Genomic DNA, 27,198 nt, shown 5'->3' on the forward strand with positions numbered 1-27,198 from the left:
TAATCTGTATAAATTAAAATAAATTAACTGCATGAGTGAAGATTACATTTTTTCCAAGTACACGCCACACGGAGGTAAGCCTAAAAGATGGAAGCGTAGGTCATAACGGATAGCGTAAATATATGTATTGGAGTTTGACGCTCTACGAAAAATGCTCTAAAAAGAACAGCCGAACACGCAATCAACTATGAACAACAAACACTCACTTTCAGTCAGTCACGCTACAATAGACAAATTGTTACTTGAATCACCTGCGTGATGTATTACTTTGTGTTAGTTTCAAGTTCACTATTATAAAAAGATTCAAGTCATTAGGTGAAGTTTTTATAAAATTTCTATTATCCTTCGTAAGTTGTTCACTCTCTCGTTCGGGGCACTTTTTCACAGCATTCCGTTTACACCTCTTTAAAACGACCTTAAAATTAATTATCACTTCTTGTCCATTTATTTTTGGATAAAGCACACTATCATCCGTCCAATAGAGGTCAGGTGAATCTTTTGTTTTCAGCATCGGCAAGAACTCTCCACATGACAAAGCCTTAGAAGGGGACGGTAAAAAACAAAACTCTTTCATCATTGGACGATTCAAAATCTGCACCATCCCGCGTGAGTCACGCAGCACAAAAGGATTCGGGATCTTCAGGTCAAAACCTCTTGTTCGAAAAGTTTCAAGTTGAGTATAGAAACCACTCCAATTGCAGATAAAAACCTTCGATGGTATTTAGATTTCTCCTGCGCAACTAATAAAAGAAATTCCCATGGACCACACTGTATATTCAGTCATAAACGTGCAGCATGTGATAACGTACTAAGAACCCAATACGATCTCTTATCTACACACTTTTACCCTCTACAAAGATCATAAAACGTAATCCACCCCAACCCCTAACGACTAAGTATAGCAATTTCTGCCTTGCGCGGTTTCTAATAAATACACAACTTTGATATTAAGAAACAAAATTTACACAAAAATCAAATACAATCCCTGAATCCTTGATACCGATCATAATACGTAATCCGCCCGACTCCATAATGTTAATTTTGTTGTTAAGAGTCTTCTGTGCCCACTGCACCCAATGTAAATTTGAGCGCCCGCAAAAAAACTCAAGTTGTGTTTTTAAAAAATTTGTTTTAAGAACTATTTTATAAATTTAGACCTTTATCTACAAAATGTTCGGGCTATTTTTTTTTTAAGTTTATAGCATCTGAATACCGATTGTTTAAAGATTAGATGTTTTGCACCGCTTATTGCGCTAATCTGTTTTATTTTTTACTCTCGATCAAAACGGTTTATGGAAACCGACAAAACCCCAAAAAATGAAATCATATTTTTTGTAGATAAAGTCTGTATCTTGGCGAGCGCGGTAAATCAACAATTTGAGTGTAGCAAGTAGCGCCGCTGCACAGTGTCGGCGGGAACTAACTAAGGACCAAAATAGGAGTTGACTAAGCAAGAATATCATCTTGTCTCTTGCAACTATAATCATCTATACACCATAATGTAAAAAACTTGCGCTTAGGTAGAGAAGACTATTAAATCGAATACAACAATTTTGAATTTTTGTACACGATATTTGTATACACAGGGTTTCTCAAAAATTCCGTAACGAGCCTAAAGTTTTAAACGACTGAAGAGTCGAGTTTTACATTATTGTAAAGGTATTTAAAAACATCCACAGAAGTCATTTAAAAATTTTGGAGTTGTCACCTCCTAAAAAAACTCCCCAATGTATGAAAGTTTTAAACCATGAAAGCTTACGGCCCTTTATTGATCCTGAAATCTTCAAATTTGCGTCCACTGGTGGAGTCGTGGACGCATTTTTCTGTATCTGCGTTGATCGCAAACTATAGTTCCTCTTTCGAGTAAAAATATATCATGCAATGTGAGGGTCCTCCACTTTTCTACCTGAGTATCCTGGATGCCGTGATTGCTTTGTAAATAAACGATATTATTTTTTCATAGTAGCACTGACCTTTAACGCTAAAATAAGTCGGGAAATGTTTGGTGTTGCTAATTCTGTAGTTGTGCTAATTGACCTAACGAACGTTCAAAGATAGTGACACTTAACGTGAGTCATCAAACAAATACAATACAACACGTTCTAATATCCATTTGAATTTTAATATTCATTACCCCCCTTTCCACTCAGTGATTGATATACTCTAAAGGAGCAAAGGTTTCAATTGGAGAAATATATTTCTATTCTACCACCCTGACTACTTCACGGTTCAAGAAAGGCCAACGCGTCTGACACATCGTCACACTGAACTTGCCCTATGGAATCAAATTTTTTGGATATCGGCCAAATTCACACTTTTTAATGCTCTACATAGTCAAAAATTAAAAAATTCCCGTTATATAGCTCGGACCCAAAAAAACTTCCACTTTGTATGTTCTAACTCAACATGTCGACCGAGAACTTGGAATTCCTACGTAAAATAGATTTTTTTACTCTTTGTCTTTTTGTTGAAAATTTACTACGTACAACATTAAATGTGGCTTGGTAATATTGTAATAAAACCCCTAATACGTGCAAGTTGAAGGTGTAATTCGAAATATCAGTCCTCGTGTTAGATCGAAGAGACTTCAGCGCATTTTTATGTGGCAGATCAGTATTTTATTAGCCAGTTTGACCCCATCATCAGTAAGATCTTGTCAGGAGCCCATTTGTAAGATGCAACTTCTGTTAAAATCGTAAAAATCCGGCCACAAATATGAAAGACAGCGTTGCAAATGTGCAATCCATTTTTGACGTGCTACTTCAATTTCAGTTTATAAGAATTTCATTTCAATGCTTTTCTAAATAAGAAAGTTGGAACTGGGCATGCACAAATCCGAGCACAAATCTAAATTTTGAAACTAACGTTAGATTTTTTTTGTTCCAAGCGCCTATGTAGGTATCAAATTTCATTTAAATGCTTCTATAGATAAAAAAGTTGGTACTGCGCATGCGCAAAATAAAATTTTGAAACTGGCGTTTGATTTTCATTTATTCCAAGTGCCTATGTATCAAATTTCATTCAAATACTATTATAAATAAAAAAGTTTGCAATTCGGTTTAAATGGTCGAGATGCGAAAAGGGCACTGTGAATTTTAAATCGATTCGACTCAACTTTTGGCATTGCGTATTATATGGCTAAAGCTATGCCCATATTGAATTTAATGCAATTCAGTTCATAACTAACGGAGATTTAAAAGCGATCGAACATTTCTAAACAAAGTTATCGTTCCCATGGACAGATAGAGGGACAGACAGACAAAGGAACAGACGGACAGACCAACAGACAGACGATCTCTAGGATCGTTAATAAACGGCAAAAGTGTAAAATTATGGAACATGTAAAAAAAACGGTTTTTTGGTTATTTTACAATAACTTTTTTAGCAATAAACGCAGAAAAATTCCTTGGTGCAAGTCTCGACACCATAACGAACCAAATAGCGAGAAAAGTATAACAATAGCTCTTAAGATAAAGAACTAGTAGCGTCTCAACGATCGAGCGGACGGACGGACAAAGTGGCCACAATAGCGTTTTTTTTATTTTTGTTGGAAATGCGCTAAAAAATGCATAACATTTGGGAGGAAATCACTACTCGATTGAGGGCAATCAAGAATTATACCAGCTGGATGAATTGAAAACGATACGGAGTTGTCAATTTTGGGCTCGCTCGCTACCTACCTTTTTAGACTCAAAATTTTAAATGACACGTCATCAGTCCCAATTATTGGAGTTTTAAGTTTAACGACAAAATCTAAAAGGCAAATAAAGCTCCAAAATCAAGAATTGGCATTTCATTTAAGATTTGAGCTTTATAAATATGTGACTATGGCATGAGGAGATGCACAGAGTGCCCTATAAACGTTTATAAAAAATGACCCCACATTTTCTCAGTTAAGAGTCAGAAAAATGTTAGCTCAAAGTTTCTTGAAAATGATTACCAATCTGCCGTTTTCAAAATCAAAATACGGGATCAGGTAAAAAAGTTGTTGAGCTTATTTTTTTTTAATGGAACACCTCGTATATTTGAATCTAAATATATGCATATTAAATTCTCATTTCAAAAATATTTCACTAAAAAACTCAAAACTTCAATATTGATTAAAACATTTTTTTTTTAAATTCTAAAATCTGTTTGAAAATTGTATTTTTTTAAATAATTTGAACCATTTTTTTAAAATTTTGATTAAAGCTTTCTGAATCTGTTTCTTTCACTGTGTATAGTATTTTTGAAGAGATAAGTTAATACGCAATCTTTTTAGACTAAAATATATAGGGTGTTCCATTTAAAAAAATAAGATTAGGTCCGCTAACTTCTTTATCTGACCCCGTATACTTATTTTGAAAACCGCAAATTTATTCAATAATCATAAAGAAACTTTGTAACTAATATTTTTTGTATCTCTCTTAACCGATAAAATACAGTTATTCTGAAATTGTCAATTTTTCGATTTTCCCGTATATACTAAGCGAGCGAATATGTTCAAATCAAATCAAAGGATGGAAAATTTATTGTTTTTTTAGTGAAGCATATAATTAGTTTAATTCATTTTAATTTCCACCACTACTATTTATATAATTATTGTGGTGATTTAATAAACTGTTTCAAACCAATACAAACAAGCGACAAATACAGACGGACGGACAGAAATCCAAATAACCAAGATTTATTCAGTTAATCCCTTGGTCTAACTACAACTGAAAACAGAATTGGAAAATTCGAAACCGTTCGCGAGTATCATGTATGTACACAGACGGACGGACAGAAAGTTCAAAATCATAAACGAGCTGGTTCGTTTGTTAATAAGTCAAAAGATGGAATAACAATTCTGTTTTGCGTAAATGATGGAATGCGCACATGCATTTCAAAATGAAGAACATAAAAAGTAATGATATGGTGTCCACAATGTGCTAGCAAAAGTACTGTAGAGGAAGTTGAAGGTAATCGGGATTGGATGTTGTCTGTTTATTTTTTATATTTTATTAACGTTTATGATTTTGAACTTTCTGTCCGTCCGTCCGTCTGTGTACATGATAACTCGCGAACGGTTTTGAATTTTCCAATTCTGTTGTAATTTCAGTAAATTTTGATCCTTTGGACTTTCTGTCGGTCCGTCTGTGTTTATCGCTCGGTGTCTAATTGGTTTATTTTATTTGTGTACTTGACCATCCAATATTACATACGTAATCCATCCTGGCGATTTTTAATGACAGTGTCACCTTTTTGAGGTTTGTAAACGATCACTCATGTCCCTATGTCCTTCAATAAAGTGTTGAACATTCTGTTGAGAAGAGGAGAACCCTGAGGAATCGCCAGTTGCAGGCTCCCGCTTCTCCAGCACAAGTGTTCCTTTTGATACATATTTATTACGGTTTCACAAGATAATTAAAACATCTTCTTGGGGAAGACACCTGAACCACCCTTCCAGTTGGAGATACTCCCCTCCCCCCATCTCACATGTTAATTTCGGCTACTCTGAGCTATAATTTGTTTAGGAGGGTGGCATTTTAAATTTTAGAAATTTGGCAAAGGTCAATCCAGGGCCGGCTCGTCGAAAAAATATGGGTGAGGCAAGCGCTAACTTTGCCGCCCGAATGAAAAGGGCAAAAGGTTTTTTGTTTGTTAATTGGTTCTTTAATACAAGTACCACCAAACAACGAGAAAATTAAATAAAATCGTAGCAAAAAAGGGCGTTTTTTGATCGCTGATAAAAAATTTTCTATGGGGCCGATTTTGTTCGTTTTTTTTATCGACGCAGAATTTTGTTTAATTTAATCAAAAGTGTTATTCATAAAATATGGACCGTTTTCGAGTTTTAAGCGAAAAACTGAAAAAAGTCCGAATATTTTGAGGTTTTTTGGCTGCCAAAAGTTGTGTCGGGAAAAAATTTGTGTGTACTCTTCCAATACATGTTATTTGGACCCAAATGGACCATTTAAAACAATAAAATCTTTTACACCACCTTTTGCAGGTCAAAATTATATAACATACTGGACTATCAGTATTTCAGTAGCAAGTACGATAAACTAATAAAAAAAAAACCATGCTATCCTATTACATATATCGCAAATTAGTGGCCTGGCTATATTTTACAATCGCTTTCAGTAAATTGACATTACAAAGATTTATTATTATACTACATTATTATAATAAAACATTTTTTTATATTTTTAAATTTCAAAAATGCCGCCCCTAAAATTATGCCGCCTGAGGAGGCCGCCTCGCCGCCTCACCCCACGAGCCGGCCCTGGGTCAATCACAAATGCTCTTCTTTCAATAAAGAAAATTATGTTTTCAAGTGGAAGAGGTTATAACAGCGAAATCGTTAAAGTTCACATACATACAAAAATAAATATTTTTCAAGGACTTTCCAATTCTTTAAAAAAATATGTATAGGGTGTTCATTACAAAAATTCGTGTCAATAAATTATAGAAGATAGAAAAAAGAAATGAAATGTTGAAAAAATTATCAAAGTCCTCGTTTGAGATCGAAGGGACTTCAGCGCATTTTTGTGTGGCAGATCAGTATTCTATTAGCCACTTTCGATTCAACCATCAATAACAGATCTTGTCGAAGGCTACTACATTCACTAACCGCTTCCCACTTTCCGCGTGCACCCGCAATCCATCAGTAAGATCGTGTCGGGGGCTACCACATTCCCTTTGACGGTACCCACTTCCGACGTTCCGTTCATCCGCAATTCGCGTTTGAAGATTTGACTCCACCATCAGGAAGATCGTGTCGGGGGCTACCACATTCCCTTTGACGGTACCTCCTTCCGACGTCCCGTTCACCAGCAATTCGCGTTTGAAGATTTGACTCCACCATAAGTGAGATCGTGTCGCGGGCTACCACATTCCCTTTTACGGTACCCACTTCCGACGTCCCGTTCACCCGCAATTCGCGTTTGAAGATTTGACTCCACCATCAGGAAGATCGTGTCGGGGGCTACCACATTTCCTTTGACGGTACCCCCTTCCGACGTCCCGTTCACCCGCAATTCGCGATTGAAGATTTGACTCCACCATCAGTGAGATCGTGTCGCGGGCTACCACATTCCCTTTTACGGTACCCACTTCCGACGTCCCGTTCACCCGCAATTCGGGTTTGAAGATTTGACTCCACCATCAGGAAGATCGTGTCGGGGGCTACCACATTCCCTTTGACGGTACCTCCTTCCGACGTCCCGTTCACCAGCAATTCGCGTTTGAAGATTTGACTCCACCATCAGGAAAATCGTGTCGGGGGCTACCACATTTCCTTTGACGGTACCCCCTTCCGACGTCCCGTTCACCCGCAATTCGCGTTTGAAGATTTGACTCCACCATCAGGAAGATCGTGTCGCGGGCTACCACATTCTCTTTTACGGTACCCACTTCCGACGTCCCGTTCACTCGCAATTCACTTCTATTGGCGACACGAGAAAGAGAGACAGCGATTCGAGATTCACGAAACGTTAAACCGCGTGAGTTCGCAACGGAAGGTAAAAGGCGCCTGACTACTTCTCGAAGACGCGCGCGCGCGCCTCGCAAAAGGTCGTTAATTTCGCCCCTATGACAAAAAACAAAATTCCGCCACGCAGGAGTTGTGCGCGTTTACAACATCTTTCCGACGACACCAATTTCAAAAGAATCGGACCAAAACTGTAGTAGAAGATAGGAAAAAACTGAAAAACCTTCACGTTAGTATACTACGCTCGAGGATGACGCCCAGATGTCGCCAACCCCACATCATGTAGCCATGTCCCTAAGGTTGACAAATTTCACGGCCCTGTAGATACACGTACACCCGTTGCCTTTCTACAAGAGTTCTTCTACGCGCCCACATTTGCTGCCAGCCAGCCAGCCAGCCAGCCAGCCAGCCAGCCAAAGTGAGATTAAAAGCTACTTTTTACAAAAAAATTTTTTTGCAAAAATGCGCTAAAAATTACACTTTGCCATTTCTTAATAATGAAAACTTTGTTTTACTACCATTAGAAATTTAGTGGAACGCCTCAAATACAAAATCCATATCTGTACGAAATATGGATTTTTAAAACATTTTTTGAATTCAGTAAAATTTCTCTTGGAATGAGTAGCGAGAGTGGTACATTCACAATAAATAATTTAGGTAACTGGTTCATGGATTTTCAAAAAGTTTGGGTTTGTTGAACTAAATTTATTCCTGCTGGCTATAAAAAGAACGTATTTGAATCTTTTCCGTGTCAAATATGTTGGAAGATAAACGATACAAAAAATGACAGCCCCAAATTCAAGATATGCTATCTAACGCTTATCGTAAAAGGTGTCACCGTCCAACTTCAAAGTTACTTATGTTTCAGCATTACCTCCGCTTCGTGTTAATGTGCCACCCCGTATTAAAAAGAAAATGAGATGTATATTACTTGCGAATTAATCCGGGACAGTGAGAGTAAAGCAAGAATAAGAATATGCATTATGCAATCAACAAATGCGGTACCAAAAATTTCGTTAGCGAAGCGAAGCAAAACAAGAATGGTGGAGCATCTTATCTTTCTATCTTAAAACTGAGAAATTTAGTTTTAGAGTAACAAATTAGCACCTGAAAAGTAATCGCATGTTACTTATTTGTCGATTTTTATATTATCTTCCTTCTAAAAATTAAACTCTTAAGGTGCCGTTTACAAAAAGTGCAAAAGTTGCCTTGCGAATTCCTCAATAACGTTGTTTGGAGGTATAAACTTCTGTTAACGACCGATGGTTGCTAAGGGTTTAAGCTTGTGAATGAAGTTAAATTTGATATCAAATTATTATCAGTGTGTGATAAAAATGAAAGATATATATGTATTTTATATGGGAGTTTTTTAACAACTGATTTCCTAAATAACGGCGAAAGTGCAGGAATTAGCTGAATAATTTTTGTTTCCTGCAAATGTTGGAACATTATATATTTGAAGGAATATTATTTCAACCAAAAATTTGTACCCATAAGGCAGTTATTGTGGAAACAAATTTCAAATTTTTCAATGTAAACGCCACCTTAAGCGTGTACTCGTTAGTAGGCAGACACATCTCAGAGTTTTCCACCAAATTTTGGTGTACGTTGGACTGTATTGACATAAAATGGAATTATTTAGATGGGGATGGAATATTGCCATAAATGGAGTAATGGTGCGTGTGATGTTTAGATCTATTTACGCTTACGTTAATTAAGTCCACTCACTCTATACTTACATGAAATAAGCGATAATGAAAAATTGGAATTTCCGCGATACGATGTAATTACAGTCGGAAAAGTAATTATCGCAATTAAGTATAAGAAAAATGCCGAAGGCAAACGCAATCCAGAGAGTAACATTCGATTCGTTTATATAAAAATTTCAAACGCTAATAATGATCATTTTGTTTTTCCTGAACGCTGGCGTTTTGTAAGTGCGCCGAGGCAAGGAGTGTTCTTTAATAAAACAACAATAATAAATAAATAAGAATGTAATAATATAAAAAGTGTAAATAATCGTTATTGTAGATCATTAATTTTTTGTTAGCATTTACAATGTACCTCAATAGAGCTGGCAGGTTCAAGGTGAAGTAGCAAAATAATTATAATGAATTAAAAGTGTTCGAGTACTAAACTATGGAAAACCTTTACAAATGAACACCTGAATAAAGTTAAGTTGCTCATGCGCACACTAAAAAAGATGCGTGGGACAGCATCCGGGTTACCGAATATTTTCATTAAACGGCCATGTTACATTTGTATAGGTATAAAACACAGTCTTTAGACTTGGTATAAAACCCCGCAGCTTAAATACTCTGGTGTGAAGTTTCATCAAAGGCTATTTTTAGCTGTTTTTTATGCGTCACAAACATGCCGTGTAACGCAACTTTGTTTTCTAAATTGAATTTGCACTAACCTGAATGACGTATTTTCGTATGAATGGAAAATATGTCTCCAAGTGCCTCAAAATTATGCAGATAATTAACACTGAAATGCATCTAAATGACAATATCATTAAGAAAAGAAATGGCTGTAAAGATTTTATTTTGTGGTGTGGGCGAGCCGAAGTATGGGAAATTTCCATTCCATTATTACCTGCACTACCTGACCGCACTATCCTATAAATTAACAGATTCAATAAATTTTCGGTAACGTTTACTGTCAATCCCTAACAATTTAAACCTTTTACAGGTAGACTATTATTCTTATGGAATAAATGTTGTCACGAATTTTTATAAAAAAAGGAAAAGGACACTATCTGTTATCTAATTTGGAACCGAAAAATAAATGAAATAGATACTCAAAGGTTATAAAGTAAAAATGAAAAATACAAAAATATGGATTTCCAAGTGGAGATTTGAAAAATTAAAAAAATAGCTACATCCAAATTTATTGATCGTTCTTGTAACCAGCACAACGGTAACCAGATCCGACCAAGACTTTTAATTTTGGTTGCAAAAACACCTCCACTTGCATCGTTTTAATATTATTCAAAGCTTTCTGATGTATACAAATGGTTGCATTAAAGAAGATTTACTACTAACCCCATAATTTTAATTGCGCGTAATTGATAATATTTATTTAGTGAGGCGAAGTCGTATATTTATTTTATTTCTGCGTCTGCTTGGGTGTACACTATAATTTCCATATCTGCATATGAACGTATAGGTCAATATTTCTAAATGACCTTTATTTCAGTTACTAATGAGGTTTGCGCATTGCAAAATGTTCAAGTATTTATTTTACCGATTTTATTTCATAATAAGTTTTATTATTTGCAACTTGCTATTAGAAGTTTGACACATTAATTGTCGCACAAGAATTAATTAAACCAAGTTTACTGCTTGTTTACCAGAGGTAACCTCGAGTAATGAACAAAGCATACTTCAAGTTCACATTTAAGACTACATCTGACACGGATTCGAGATTTCAAGTACATTGTAACACGCTTATGGAAATTCGCCTGAAAAACAATACGAGCACAAAGTTGGAGAAAGCTAAAGGTGGGTTTTTACGGTCATGCAATTTGTGCAAATTGACGAAAATTGGTGCAGGAAAACTAAAATCGTGTACTTGCACAAGCCTAAAAGTTCGGCTTGAGTAAAATCTATGTGGGTTTTCACGCGCATGCAATTTTCGCAAATTGACTTGTGCATGCTAATTTGCGCAAATAAAACTGAATGTTTTAATCGGTTTCCACAGTCAATATAATTTGCCTAAAGGTTAGTTCGACGTGCAGTAGCACATTTGTAAGCAGTTGAGTTGTTAATGATGGACAACAGAGACGATTTTATTAGCTGTAGCTAGTATTTGTTTAATTAAAAAGTTAAAAGTGCCAAAAAAGGTAAGATCAGAAATACCGACAAAACTGCGTCGTCTTTTGATAGGGTTCGGCGTATATCTATTGATTTTTACTCAGAGCTGGGCAGTATTCGATTTTGTAAATACTTTTTAGTATTCAAATCTTTTAAAGTATTCAAATACTTTGTAATTAAATACTTTTATGGAAGCAGTATTTGAATTTGTAACTCAAATACTTTCACAAATATTTAGTATTCGAAGACTTCGCAAAATATTTGGATACTTCGTAAAGTATTCGAATACTTCGCAAGGTATTTGAATACTTTGAGAAGTATTCGAATACTTCGCATAGTATTTGAATACTTAACCTTCCTTTTTTACCAAAAATCGACTACACCAAAATTTCTCGGGAAAACACTTTTTCTTATTAATTTTGGTGCGTAGAATCCAAAACAATTCGTACTTTTTCGATCAGACTTCTCAATCAAAAGTTATAGACTAGAAACCAATTTCGAAAGAAAATTCAAAGGGCTGTAACTTTTGAACTAGTAGCCCAATCTTGGAACTGTTTGAAATTATGGATTCTACAGGCCACATTCTATAAGAAAATTTTTTTCCGGGTCGATCTGAGACAATTTTTTTTTCGGGGCTCAAAAAAAGGCAGTGTATAACCTTCCTTTTTTACCAAAAATCGACTACACCAAAATTTCTCGGGAAAACACTTTTTCTTATTAATTTTGGTGCGTAGAATCCAAAACAATTCGTACTTTTTCGATCAGACTTCTCAATCAAAAGTTATAGACTAGAAACCAATTTCGAAAGAAAATTCAAAGGGCTGTAACTTTTGAACTAGTAGCCCAATCTTGGAACTGTTTGAAATTATGGATTCTACAGGCCACATTCTATAAGAAAATTTTTTTTCCGGGTCGATCTGAGACAATTTTTTTTTCGGGGCTCAAAAAAAGGCAGTGTATAACCTTCCTTTTTTACCAAAAATCGACTGCACCAAAATTTCTCGGGAAAACACTTTTTCTTATTAATTTTGGTGCGTAGAATCCAAAACAATTCGTACTTTTTCGATCAGACTTCTCAATCAAAAGTTATAGCCCAATTTCGAAAGAAAATTCAAAGGGCTGTAACTTTTGAACTAGTAGCCCAATCTTAGAACTGTTTGAAATGATGGATTCTACAGGCCACATTCTATAAGAAATTTTTTTTTTCGGATCGATCTGAGACAATTTTTTTTGCGGGCCTCAAAAAAAGGCACCAAAAATCGACTGCACCAAAATTTCTCGGGAAAACACTTTTTCTTATTAATTGTGGTACGTAGAATCCAAAACAATTCGTACTTTTTCGATCAGACTTCTCAATCAAAAGTTATAGACTAGAAACCAATTTCGAAAGAAAATTCAAAGGGCTGTAACTTTTGAACTAGTAGCCCAATCTTGGAACTGTTTGAAATTATGGATTCTACAGGCCACATTCTATAAGAAAATTTTTTTCCCGGGTCGATCTGAGACAATTTTTTTGCGGACCTCAAAAAAAGGCAGTGTATAACCTTCCTTTTTTACCATAAATCGACTACACCAAAATTTCTCGAGAAAACCAATTTCGAAAGAAAATTCAAAGGGCCTGTAACTTTTGAACTAGTAGCCCAATCTTGGAACTGTTTGAAATTATGGATTCTACAGGCCACATTCTATAAGAAAATTTTTTTCCGGGTCGATCTGAGACAATTTTTTTTTGGGCCTCAAAAAAAGGCAGTGTATAACCTTCCTTTTTTACCAAAAATCGACTACACCAAAATTTCTCGGGAAAACACTTTTTCTTATTAATTTTGGTGCGTAGAATCCAAAACAATTCGTACGTTTTCGATTAGACCTCTCAATAAAAGTTATGGACAAAAAGGGCTGTAACTTTTGATCTAGTAGCCCAATCTCCAAACTGTTTGAAATTATGGATTCTACGGGCCAAATTCTATAAGAAATTGTTTTTTCCCGGTCGATCTCAGACAATTTTTTTTCCGGCCTCAAAAAAAGGCAGTACTTTTAAGTTATTCAAATGTTTGAGAACAATTTAGAAATGTTTAGGGAAAGTTTCCATTGTCACAAAATCAAATATAAAAATCCGATACATCTGAATACCGAACTCGATAGTCTACGTAACTTAAAAACAATAGGGACCTTTCTTATATCCTTAAGACCATGTGTACCAATTTTCAAAGCGATCGCACGTTTCTAAACAAGTTATCATGCACACGGACAAACGGATGGTCAAAAATGGATCTGTTCCAAAATGGCTAGGATTAATTTCAGAAAGGCGTACGTACCTTGTGCACGACGTACGATCGCTTTGAAAACTGGTACACATATTCTTAAGGATATAACTGGTATAAGAAAGGTCCTGGTAGGTACCTCCTATATAATAATAGTAATAATACGCTTTTACTCCCCTTAAATTTGTATATAACAATAGAAATATAAAAAAGCTAACCCCATACAAAGTATAACTTGATTTTTTATCTAGTATACTATTTTAAATTTTTAATGCATTTGAGTGACAAGTATTTGAATACTTTTTACTGTATTCGAATACTTTTCAAAGTAAGATAATGAAATACTTTTCAAAGTATTCGAATACTTTTTATAGTATTCGAATACCTGTGATAGTATTAGCAAAGAGTAACCATAATACTCTTTGGTATTAGAATACTTTTGAAAGTATTCGAATACTTATTTTTTTAAGTATTTGAATACTTTTCAATGTATCTGTATCTAGTATTCGCTTGTGCTGGACGTAAAAGTATTTAGTATTCAAATACCTTTGATTTGTGTAAAGTATTTAGTATTCAAATACTTTTTGAAAGTATTCTGCCCAGCTCTGTTTTTACTCAACATACAATGTACTATGGGTTATACGGAAAAGTATGTTTTAGGCGCCTACAATAATGGTCGACTGGTTTTGCTGTTGCGTTTATTAATTTATGGTGCCTTTCGCATTGTTTTAACAGAAAACCAGTTTTAAAAGGTAGGTAACAGGAAACTAATTACAAAAGCGTATTCTCACTTTCCATTGATCGATACTGTTGAGAAAAAGAAATTGATAAACGAATGAGAGTGACTTGGCCAAAATCGTGAGCAAATAGTTCTATCCCAAAAGCACTACCAACACTACACACCAGTTTGTATTCTTATCTGGAGCAACTAATCTGTAACAAAGGTAAAAGGTTTTTTTTGCTATCATTTCTAGTTCAAGCGATCTAGCTACTACTTTAACCATAGTCTCGACTCGTTTGGTATCGAATTGTTTCTTTGTATTGGTTTGTGTTGTTTATTTCATTACAAGTAAGTGGAAATATTACAAAGCAGCACACTACATATAGATAATTTGTAGAAAAGAGGCAGGTACTTAACAGATACATTTGAATAAGCAAAACTATTATTCCTACTTCTACTTATACAACACAACGAATAAAACTATAATTAGTAGCATAAAAAAGGGACATAAATCATTGTACCATATTTAATATATCTTTATATCTAGCCCGTTACTTAGAAAGTTCTTTTACGGTTTTATGCCACTTATACAGAGTGCCAATTTAAAAACGTACAATAGGCTATATCTCACAAGAACAAACGATATCAAAAAATGGTCAACACTGTTTCTGGTATAGAAATACTAAATTAGAAAAAAAAAGAACCCACTCCCATCAAAATCCACCTACATGAACTCAAAGTTAAGGCACGGACACGTCCCATTGAACATAAGGTATTATTATTTTAACATTGTATCACAAGCAGTGTATGTTTTTCTCTTATAAAGAAGAGGATACTGTGCTTAACACTAGTATCTTACACTTTGTAACAGATGGTCGCTGAGCCATTTCAAAAATTTGGATTTGAATTTGTATTTTGTTAAACATAGAAAATATAGCAAAAGGGGGCTTATTTTATTTATAGTATTTATATTTTTATTTAAGAAGCAACTCCTCAGACGGTCTACGAACCATGAGAATATGTCTTTTGCCAAACAATGTTTTAAGTTTGTATTTATTATGAGGTATAGCAAAATAAAGATAACTATTATTATTATTATTATTATGAAAATTTACACATAGACCGCTTCATAGCGAACGTGAATGAAAGTATGTCTGGCGATAACACGAAACGTATTTGGGAAAGCGAGCGCGGTTGCCACGATTTCTTGGGACCTAAAAGTTTCGTTTAGTTCTGTTTAAAGCCGAGCTTGTGATGAAAATACAAGTTTTCTATTGGTTGTTACAGTACGCCAGTCGAGGTAATTGCGTTCAGAAAGTAAGTCCCTTTTCGGTTTTTCTCGTGAGCGAGATTTAAATAGTGAAAGCATAGTAGCAAGTGAGTAAAACTGTATGCTTTACCGAATATTTTATAATTCGTAGCAGATATTTTTTCCTAACTTTCTTGCAATACTCTGTATGTGCTCATCCAACGTTAATTTTGATTTGATATACACTCCTTTGAATTTCTTGCGTATTATTTTTTTGTTTAAATTTGTTCGCTTTTGTAATTTGTTCAATTTAGATGGGATGGTTAGCGTACTTTAAGGTTTTATCCGATTGTGTTGTGATAAGCGTATTAGGCGAAAATTAATTAACGCACGTGTTTTAAGGCTTTTAAGAGATAAAGTGTTTTACGGTGTGCGCTATTTCGGCGTAAGTGGGGACGCGTTCCTTCGAAGCTGTGATTGGCGGTCTTTTTGAAAAACCTGAAGAAGGAGACTATTTTATATTAGAAGTGGTGTTCCATTAAATACTAGAGTCAACGTAAACATGGGGGCTCTGCTGAGAGTTCCGCTACAAAAAAGAGTGTGCTAATTTCTCGGACAGTTGGCCCTATGGAGACGCAGTTCGTTTCGAAAAAAAGTGTACAGAAGATGTTAAGTAATCTTAATAAAAGATTTCAGTTATAGTCAAGTGCAGTGCAGTAGTAAATATTTGTGCAAAAACGGTTTGTCCGTATTCAGAAAAAGTTCGTTCGCATGTGAGTAAACAAATCAGTCAGTGTCAGGTTAGTAAGACCTTTCTAAAAGGCTCATCTTTCGTTCGAGCAGCCAACAAAAACTTTTTACGTTATTTATCGAGCCAGTACGAGGCATTGGTTTCAAAGAAGAAGTGAAGTTTCCTAAAGCTGCTACCGAGTGTTTTTGTATCTTTGAAAGATGCGCCTGAATATTGCAAACCTTTCACGACCAGGTTATTTGAATTAAAACTGTACGTAATTTTAAGATTTTTTAAATTTTTATTTATCGACCGCTTACGTGAGGGGTAATACGTCGAAACAAGTGTTGTATGTTTTTGTTTCTTGCAGGGATTTTGTTTTAATCGTTTCTTGTGTTTCGGAATAAATGTGTGTCATTGTCCATCAATAAATTGTATGTTTATTCGAATCCGTTGTGCGACCCAGATAGAGTTTGTGTCTTTGGAATTTTCGGAAATTGAAAAAGTTTAAGTCAATCTTAGGATTCTTCTTCTAGTAGATGCCAGATGTATACTAGGGGAAATTATAAAATTCGAAGTGTCAATTTTGATTTGTTTTAAGGTAGTTGAACAGGTCTTTTGTGGTGAGAAGCCGAACTATGTCTTCCTTGTATGATTTTATTTTTTATATGGCCCGTAAAAAAGTACATATTGCATTGAGTAGCATTTTCTATTACGAATATATATGGCACAAAGAGAATAAAAGTTGAAAACTGCGAAGCCGAGCAATATGTCAAAAAACATTGGGTAAATGTGCGAGGCGATGCGGCGCAGCTGCCGAAGCCGAGCGATGTCTTCGTTATGAAATTTAATGTGGAAGGCGGAGCCGAGCAATGTGTCAATGGTCCTATACAAGCCTGAGACTAGGTGGGTTCTACACTCAGCTTTTCTGAAATTACTCCCCCAACAGAGGGACCTTTGACGATAAAACCTACACTTAAAATAAAGAAATTCCCGAACTAGAGTTGAATCAACTTTAATGCGTTTCGTATGGCCTTAACCATACGATTTAACCTCGTCTCGGATGAATATAAATTTAAACTTAATGGCGCTTCTGACGCAAACGAAAGTATCGGAAAGCAAAAAATGACAATTTAAGATCGCGCAGTATTAATATTGAATAATACTCCCCAAGGCAAAAACATAAAGTTAATGAAAGTAAGTTTCATCTTTTTTAATATTTTTTTCTTCATGAATATTTTAACATTAATATTACAACAACTAATTAAGATTCGCGTTGCCTCATTAAATTAATGTAATAGAGTTAGTTCTCTAGGTGGAAATATTACAAATTATTTTTCCTGGTATACGCACAGGCCCATTTTTCGTAAAGACAAAACTTACATCAAGATTATAGTGTCGAAGGTAGCGACCTTAATCGATTTTAGGACGATATCTGACCACTATGTGCTCAAAACTACAAATATTAACTCCTAATTTTGAAAAAAATTTTAGTAGTTCAAAACATCTTTTTCAAAAACAAAAACTCAATAATGCTAGTGATGCTTGGAAGGTGGAATTTGAGTTACCCAACCAGTGGCGTAGCATGGCCAAGTGGCGCCTAGGGCAAGCATGCCCCATCGTAAATTACCTTAATATAACACAAGATACGAAGAATCACATACGATTTTCAGTAGGGGAATTTTTTGTGCACGCAGCACGACTTTTAATTCGGCTCATATTCGGACAAAACCATCACAGAAGGGGAATTTTGTCCTTCACACTTTTCATCGCCAGAACAAAGAATCTCAAATAAAAATCCAAAAATAAAATTTTCGTTGAAAAAGTGTTCTTTTCAATATTCATATTTCTCTATCTACTCTTTTCAACTAAAAGTTTTTTTTAGATTTTTCGAAAGAAAAAAAATTTCCATTATGTGATGGTTTTGTCCGTCTGTCTGTCCGTCTGTTCCTCGTCTACCTCGAGAACGAAAAGAGACAGCGATGTCATTCGCCAATCAATTTCTGGGAGTTCAAGGATCACTGCTATTGAATATGAGCCGGAATAAAAGTCTGGTTTCCGAATACGAGCAGAGTGGAAAAAAATTCCCTTACTGAAAATCGTATGCGATTCTTTGTATCTTATTTTTATGTTAGTGAGAGAAGCATTCTAAGAACAATGTCACTACAGCAGTTCTCAAATAACAGCGACGTTAGATAAAAATGTGTCAAAGTGCAGCTCATAACTTTTGAAAGATTAGGCCCACCCTTATTTTTGCCAGAAAAATAGCGTACTTCATTCTTAGCTCTAAATGACATGAACTAATTTTATTACTTATATTTTTATTTTATTATAACTTTATTGTATTGGAATTTTGTTAAACATAGGGAAATTTATACACGTATCGCTTCATAGCGAACGAAAACGAAAGTATGTCTGGAGATAACAACGTGTACGTTTTGGATAAGTGTGTGGTGCGAGATAAGCGAAGAGAGGTACCGGGTTGCAAGGGGGTTTTTGGAAGATGAGATTATACTTTTGAAGAGTGGATCCGTACCATTTGGGCGCGTTAAAAAGTTGGTTTTCGCGAGCGTTCTTAGAGAAGTTACGAGTGCGAGGCAGTACCAATTTGGGTACGCTAATTTATTATTGTTGTTGGTTTATTTCGCGTCAATACAAAAGGTTTTCGTCTAACTTCATGAGCGACCAGGTATAAATATAGTCCGTAAAAAATTGATTCGCGCTCTGCATTTTTAGCTGGGTTGCAAGAAATATCCTCGCGTATAATTCGATGCAAGAACCAGAACGCGGACTTCGTGGATAAAATCCATTTGAGTCACTCTAAAGATTAACGGTTTAATTTCGAGTGAAAAACATATTAAGTGACGAGACCTTTTAAATTTCTAGTACGTTGTTCGGGTTTGTGAAACATTGTGGGTTACCTGCAATTTTATACGTGTGCGAATAGACGAAGTACAGTGGATTGCGACATAAGAAACTTTTCGCCTGATTCGTAACAAAGACTTTTATTTACAAGTGAGAAAATTTACGCGAAGGAACATTTTCGAGACATCGTTTTTCATATAAAAAATGGGATTAAATAAACTAAGCTTGAAACTCATTGTGAAAAAGAAGTTTTTTGGGATTGCTAAATGTAATGGCTGGTTAAACGCAGTTCCTCACAGATGAGTGACATCATTGGACAGGTGCGATAAATAAAATTGTATACATAACAGAATACGGAAGGGAATTTAAAAACAATTGATCGGTACGTGCAGAAAGTCAACTGTATCAACGAAGCGGTCTGTAGCCATACTTCGAAAGGAAGCGCCATTTTCCAAAGAGAGATAACATCAATTTGGTACCAGAAGAGAATATTACCCCACGTCAATGTTTACATGCGATTATTTCTAGTACTGCTACATGATCACGAGGCATTGCATTGTATTGCGGTTCTTTTTATGAATGTATTTTACATCCAGGAACGTGTACAGAAAAATGGAATTTGATCGCCTTTGTTTTCCTCAAATATATTCAATCAACTAAAGTCATATGCGTATTTATTAGAGTTCAAAAAAACCAAAGCATTAGATTTTGAATTTTAAGAAGAGACAAGAGGCCAAAATTCCGCAAGATAAGGGTATTTTTTATTATTGAGCTAGCCGTGGATAAAATAAAAATTGATTGGAGTTGGAATCTTTGCCACTGCCGTAGAGGTTAAATTACGTGTAAATAGTAATTAAGCCGTTACAGCATAATTTCGACTTCCACAATGAAAATTGATTTATCGCGTACAGGGTGCCCTAACTGTAATGACCAACTTCATCATTTACAACAATGAAAAATTGGTTTTATCATGTAACACCCTGTGTATTATTTGATGATCGGATGCAGAATTATATTATACATCGATTCGTTGTATATTTTAACGTAATTTTGACATGACCAAAACACGGTGATCGCAATAGCTACCCTAGCTCATGCTAGGAAGCCAACAAGTTACAAAAGTAATCGTAAACGGTATATTCCAAAAGTGCATTTGCAAATTGCATATTAACAGTCTTTTTTTCCCAAAAAAATAGTTACCCTACCAAATTCGCCCAGCCAAACTTGGAAATGCATTTTTGTTAAACACGTGCACATAATAAATAATGGCTCCAACCGTTTCCCCAAATTGGGGTTTAGATCCAGACTTTGGGTCTCTCTATCTGGGCCAAAAGGATCGCTAAAACTGAGCAAGTTTCTTTTTTGAGTTTTGCCTAAAGAAGGATCAAAATGCAAGAAGCGCATAAGCACAATAGGTGGCAAAAGTTTAACATTAAGATGCATAAAAAATAGATTTTGTAGCACAGAAAGAATTCCAGCCTTGGTGCATAGCATAACGAACCAAATAGCTGAAAAGGTTTTGTGCAGAATCGCGAATGCGCAGATGTGCGCGTGGTAGCCACCGCACATTTTTTATTTTGCCAGAAATGATTAATTCTTAGTAAAACTGGAAATGGTACAAAAGTGAAAATATTTTAGCTAAAAGGCCCATTTTGAATAATCCTTTTGTACTTAAATCTTGTTATTAAATGAATAAAATAAGCCTTTAGTTGCCACTACTGGTACGTAGGTTACTCTGAAAATTTCTGCAAACCGAAATAAGTCCTCAAGATACCTATGTTGCCAATAAAACTAAATAAGTCTACATAGTTTTGTTTGACATTTTTTTTCTTTGTGTCTCAGTGTGCATATTACTCTTTCGAAACGTTTCGCTCTAATATGATTGTCTATTATTCCAAGTGTGGTCTGACCGCGAAGCAATATGTTAAAAGACTTTGTGGTGCATTTGGTATTGAATCCTCTAGTCCCAGAAGTGTTTAATTGGTTTCACGAATTCATTTTTGAACGAGTTGGTGAATTACGTGGGGAACATCCAATCTCTGCCGTTACGAAGGAAATATTACTTCTGTTCCGAAATGATTGAAGAAGACAATCGTTTTACATACCGAGTTATTTAGAGTACCTACCCCGGGGATTGGTGTGAGTGCAATGTTGCGCGATCACCTTACAGTGAGAAAAGTTTTTCGTCGTTGGGTCAGAACGGCGTGTTGATTGATGCCAAAAAAACTACCGCAGTGGTAGGTCAACAGGTGGTCACGATGGATTTATGTCTTGGCACCGCAATCAAAACGTCAATCGTGAAAGTTAAACAGTCTCGCAGCTCGCAGTGCAGGAAAGAAAATGATTCCGCGTTTTTTACACATTTACTCCGGGTTCAAAAAACAGTTGCCTAATGATCAGTGGTACATGACACAGCGGTGCAAACAATGCGGTTTTTGGAGCAGCCAAAGGTAAAGTTGCTGGATTTTCCCATTTTATTTCCGTGTGAATTATTGTTATTTCCTAAATTCAGAGAAAAATTACGCGGTCGTCGTTCTTTAATTCCAAATTATACCGTCCTTGCGTTTCAAAACCTTGTATCGGAGGTGACTCAAGAGCAATGGCACGACTGTTATTGGTTTTATGGATAAAATGTGTTAAGTTAAAAGAAAAACATTTTGGAAAACAATAAAAATAAGTTTTTTTTCTTAATATCTGAGTAGTTTTTGTCATAGTTGGCAGACATTTTCGGATCGTCCCACGCATATGTATGCTGTCGCAGACCTTTTTCTCTTGATAACATACTATGTATTAAAGTCGGTATTAAATCGATAAAACAATAGGTTCTGACGAAAAGCGTAGACCTGAAAGTGGGTACTTACAAAGAAACTGATAGGCCCCGACACTATCGTGCATAAGATCAAAACGTCAAATGCGAGATGCCTTTTGACGATGTTAGATGGATGGATGAGTTCATGTAATGTTTCCGTGCCGAATGATCCTAACAACTGTGTGGTGTGTACCACAGCGCCCGCCGAATTTTTCCTGCACATCAGTCAAACCTCTCTTTCCCCCATGAAAAAACCAAGGTTAAAGTTTGCTTCACTAATATGGCCCCGCATCATTTCTTCTTTCTAGATGTAGAACATTTACTTTTGATCGACACAATTACAGCGCATTTCCTCTGATTTACACTTGTACACAGCATGTACCAAGTCGGCAACCCCTCGCTGTTAAGGTTGCACTCATTTATCATTTTCATTTTTAGATCATTTATAAATAATACATATATCTTCACTTTCGCAATCGAGAATTATGGCGAGCAAAGCGTCCATGAAAAGGGGATTACATCGATATAATGGGATTCTGCCTTCAAAATCGTCGCAGCGGAATGAAATGCTTAAATCAAGCGTGTGAAGGTGACATTTCGATGATTCATACCCCAAGTGAAGAAATGATAAAAGAAATAATTTGGTGGATAATTAATAGGCTTCGAAAAAGGGATCAGGTCAAAGACTCTCCACACTTATGAGGGTTAAGATGAAAGAATGCTCAGGTAGAATGGAAAGATTAAGATGAAATCGAAAATAAATGATACAGTGGAGCACACTATTAAATTGAATCCAATTTTACTGGGCCATTATTTTTCTATCCAGTAAACAAAGTACAAGTACGTAAACGAACAAAAAACCGCAAGCCCAGCACTTAATCGGTTATGTTAAATTTGGGTGTAGTAACGAAGCATGGTAAAATATGACCTGTCATGAAGAAATGCAAGAGATTGGGACACAAAAAAACCTCAATAGTAAACACAACAATAAATTAAACCCGGTAACATTAATTGGGAACGTTAATGAATACCAAAATACGTGAATTTCAGAGGCGTTACAATATTGCAGATTTATATAAATCGTCAAGCCCGATTAAACGCTTATTAGAGTTTAAAATATATAGTGATGCGAGAGCGGGGAGAATCTTAGGTAATTATACGAGACTCATCTCGGCAACAGCACAACATCTCGTAGTCGGTTTATAAGGCCATAATATTTGACCTTGGAATATCTCTTTGGACCAACGAAAACGCGTCGTTGCCTATTTTAAGCTGACTGGACAAAGATCAACGTTTATTCAAGCACCGCTTGTAATAAAATTAGTCAAAAAATCTTACCTAATTCCGACGAGTGGTAAACCCATGTCGTCCACCAGCTCGGAAACAACGAGGACGGTGGTTCCAGGTACTTGACTTTGTGGATACTGTAATAGTCCCTGGCCGTTTCCTTGCAAAACGACGGAAACGGTTCCCGGAGGACTTCCAGCTACATCCCCCGTTGTCACCATGGCACCCGAATTACTGTCAATTAATACGTCAGCGATTTGCTGTCCCTGAATGTGATGAGCGTTTATATTATTAATAGTTATCTCTCCCGAATTATCCGAAGAATACATTTCTAACCCCTTTTGATGGGGCGTCGTCGTATAAATGACCGTTTTGTTTCCGTCGTCATATATGAGATCTATAGGTGCGTCGTTTTTATCGTGAACTGCGTGCGCGTATAATTCATCGTCTTTTTCGTACATCACTTCGGTCTTAACTTGAGCGTAAAGGGGAGAATGTCCCATGGCACGTTTTTCCTCCATCTCTTTTTTTAATTCCAGCGCATTTACTGGAGTCATGGTAGCTAACATCGCGGGTGAACTGGGCGCGTCTCGCAGAGGAGAACGGTCAGCTGGAGACGCTTGGGGAGGAGGCGGAGACATAATTGTACCATCTGAATCCATCGGCGAAGAGGAATTGGCAGATAGTTCTTCTAAATTGCGGCGAGTCATTGTCTTTTGTATCACAGTGTTCACTTTGAATATTCAAGTTCGCGTTATTGCACTTTTACGTATATCGAATGTTTATTTATGGCACTTTTAATGGCGTTAATTAATCGACGGAATGCGTGGTTGCGGCGATGTTTCGGAGAGTTTGCTAACCTGGAAAAATAAACAATGCCAGATTGGAAATTTTCTAATAGCAAAAAATTGTTTTGTGGTGGAGTCGGTGTAGTAAACCGGAACCTCCACGTGCCCGGACGGGACAGGTTTGACAGCCATGTGTTGGGATCCCGCAAAACTCGGTGCATCTATCTACTTATACCTCGTCCACGTGTCGAGGGGGTGGTGCAACCGGTTTTCTTTAACTGTACCGGAGTTTTTAAATTTGTAGGGTACTCCAATTTAATTATGATTCAACGGTCATGTTCTAAGCGACTTAATTTAAAATTCAAACGTCGTCGCTCGTGGATGATTGGTCGATGAGCATGTATCGATCTGATTGGTTCGCCTGGGGATTCAAATTGATGATTCAGGGCGCGTTTACACGATGCGATAATAAAAAATTAACGCAAACAGCGTACCAGCGAGACGTTATTTAGGCAAGCTCGTCTAACGGAGCATGCAACTGAAAGTGTAAATAAGGTAAACTAGTAGGGGCGTAACTAGTCGCCATTCAAGATCAAGTATGAGCAAATAGTTGATGAAGAACAAGTCTGTCGGCTCCCGGATAACAGGTACTATTGTAATCATTACAATATTGAAAACAACTTGAGAATTAGGCAAACTTGTTAGATGCCGGTGCGTGCGCGAAACCAACAGACGGTAACGTTTTTATAGCTGACTGTGTTTTGCTTTTTAGTTTGGCGTGCTGGTTTTGTTATTCGAATAGTGCATCAGTTAGACGAGTCTGAAAGTGAAATTAACAAGAAGTTGAGTGAACAAAGATAGGATCTGCCTAGAATTACTATGCCAAAATTACCTATGGAGATGAGAGTCCCTTTGTTCGCTCCTGTACCTCACATTCCCGGACACAACAACATACACTTCGCGACAGATTCCATTCTAGCACACTCTGGCAACATACATTCCCTAATATTTATAAAATTCAGTGTTCAATCACATACTAGCGTCTACAGGTGTTTCGAACTAATACTCTACTGACTGTTAGTTGCGGCAGTACGCGGTGCGAAGTACTTTCAATGGTACTATGTAGCATTCGTCCTTCTTCGTACCATTTTCAGGTGTAGTAACCTCAGGTGCGCTTGTCGTTGATAGATTCTGCAGACCACTGTTGTGATCAGCCTCCGGCTTTTAAAACCGATATCGGCCGGTCAGCACTTCTTGTCTTTGTCTAGTGCACGTTGCCGGCATTAGAATGTGTGGGAGTGCGGGCCGCCGACCGCTGCCTGTACTCGATTAAGTGTGAAGCTCGGAATCATGGCCGCTGCCAGGTACAGCGTACACAACAACGAAGAATTTTAAGACAAGGATCTACCGCTTTACAGGTTACTTTTTAAATAAGGACGACAATAGCTTCACCTGTAGGACTCTTCGGTCCGTCGGCTTCCACTCGAATATCTTATGGCAAAGACGGGGAGGGAAATAAAAACGATCGAAAAAAGAATGACGTAAAATAGGAACAATAAGAAGTAAAAGTATAAACCCAGACATGCCCCGAGCGATACCAGCATTCTGAGATACAGCTACAGTAGTACTGCGTGCTGGTCAGCCGTGGACTTCTCTTTCTTTTACGCATTAAAATCCTTTGCTTTAAAATGGGCCACTGTACTCGCACTTGTCCTTCGTTTATTGATTAGGTATTAAAAATACCAATCAATGCCTAAAAATTCGACATATTTTTTATACTAACGCGATATGTACGTTAGACTCGTTGGAGACTTCAACGATACATCACGCTATAAACCGAAATAGTCATTTCGCTCTTGAACGGTGAATGACACTTGACTTAATATTATTTAAAAAACACACACATCGAATACATAATTACGCCTTTGCCTTTAACATTTAATTAATGAAAATGTCTAAGATCATTTCTTAATTTACACAATTATGTAACTTTTTTCGTTTAATTGCTTCTATTAGTTAATTCGCGTCGAATGGGGATCCAGAGGAAGATTTCACGGGGGCGATTCTATTTAAAATTTCATGATTCTAATCTAATTTACAAAAAAAAAAGTTATTTTTATGTTTTACTTTTCGAGTTAGCAAACCGATCAAAAACGCAATGATTTTGGTGAATTTTGTTGAAAATCTTCAGTGCAGGTGGCGCCCCAATTCTTTCCACTCGAGTCCGCGCCACCGGAACGTCTTCGTACCTAAGTATACCTTTTCCACATTCTCGGATAATCCAAATATCCGTTAATTTAATTTTTATTATTTGGTATGGAGCACTTTAGTAAAAATATTGCATTGGCTGTTTTATGTTTGCCTAATTTTAAAGCCACTTCTAGTTGCCCTTTATACCTTAAAATTACTTTATTGTGACCCTAATTATTGTTTACTGATTATAAAATATTTATCAAGAACAGATGAATAATGATGGTAAATCTTAAGGAGTTCATTATGTTATAACCCCCATTAATAAGATTAGCAAGTCCATTCATGCAGATATTTTGTACTTATTGGTACCACGGATACCAAATTAGGTCCCTCTACCTTTCAATCGTTAGGACCAAATCTACATTGGGGTTGCAATTTAATGTAATAAAAATGTTTGTGCCATAATTTTGTACTAATTTGTATTATCGTATAAATAACAGGTTTTGTACCACTACCTTTAACCACTCGAAACTCGAACCAAATCTATACTTTCGGGTTACAACTCCAAGTATACAGATTTCTATAAATGCTTGTCCCATAATGTTGTACACAATTTGTACTAGTATGTACCATAAGCAACACATTTTGTACCGCCGCACTATCAAATTAAAATTAGTTAAAGTTACAACCCCGAGTATATAAATTCATACAAATTTTCGTGTCATAGTTTTGTACTCATTTTGTACTAATTTGTACTGTAATTTTGTGGCAGTACTTTTTAACCGCTAGGATCAAATTCATTTTGGAATTGCAACTTAACGTTACAATCCCGTGCATATTCGGGGCCGGGCCGAATGCCCACAGCGCCGACACGATTTTTTGATGGTCCATATCGCCGAATGGGACACTGCGCCCTAATCGGCAGTGTTAACCATCAAAATATCGTGTCGGCGATGTGGGGATTCGGCGAAGTGACTCGCATATAAGGGCAGAGAAAACTATTTTTCATCACGAGGAATTGGTT

At 36.3% G+C, this 27,198-nt stretch overlaps 1 protein-coding gene across 4 annotated transcripts in view; it reads right to left on the bottom strand.

Moving 5' to 3' along the window:
• The window catches only part of LOC116165551 (protein grainyhead), a 148,526-nt gene extending 123,470 nt beyond the window's left edge, over positions 1-25,056 (bottom strand). For 3 of the 4 annotated variants that reach the window (XM_031480095.1, XM_031480094.1, XM_031480096.1), the window contains exons 1-2: positions 24,874-25,055; positions 23,245-24,053 (exon numbers count right to left, since the gene is read on the bottom strand). In XM_031480095.1, the coding sequence (XP_031335955.1) occupies positions 23,245-23,903 (659 nt within the window). In that variant the 5' untranslated portion in view covers positions 23,904-24,053; positions 24,874-25,055. Of the gene's footprint in view, positions 1-23,244; positions 24,054-24,873 lie in introns of all 4 variants that reach the window. The other variant, XM_031480097.1, reaches the window with a different exon arrangement.
• Positions 25,057-27,198: the final 2,142 nt, after the last annotated feature.

Source organism: Photinus pyralis, unplaced genomic scaffold (genome assembly GCF_008802855.1).
Source record: "Photinus pyralis isolate 1611_PpyrPB1 unplaced genomic scaffold, Ppyr1.3 Ppyr1.4_LG3a, whole genome shotgun sequence".
Classification (NCBI taxonomy): Eukaryota; Metazoa; Arthropoda; class Insecta; order Coleoptera; family Lampyridae; genus Photinus; species Photinus pyralis.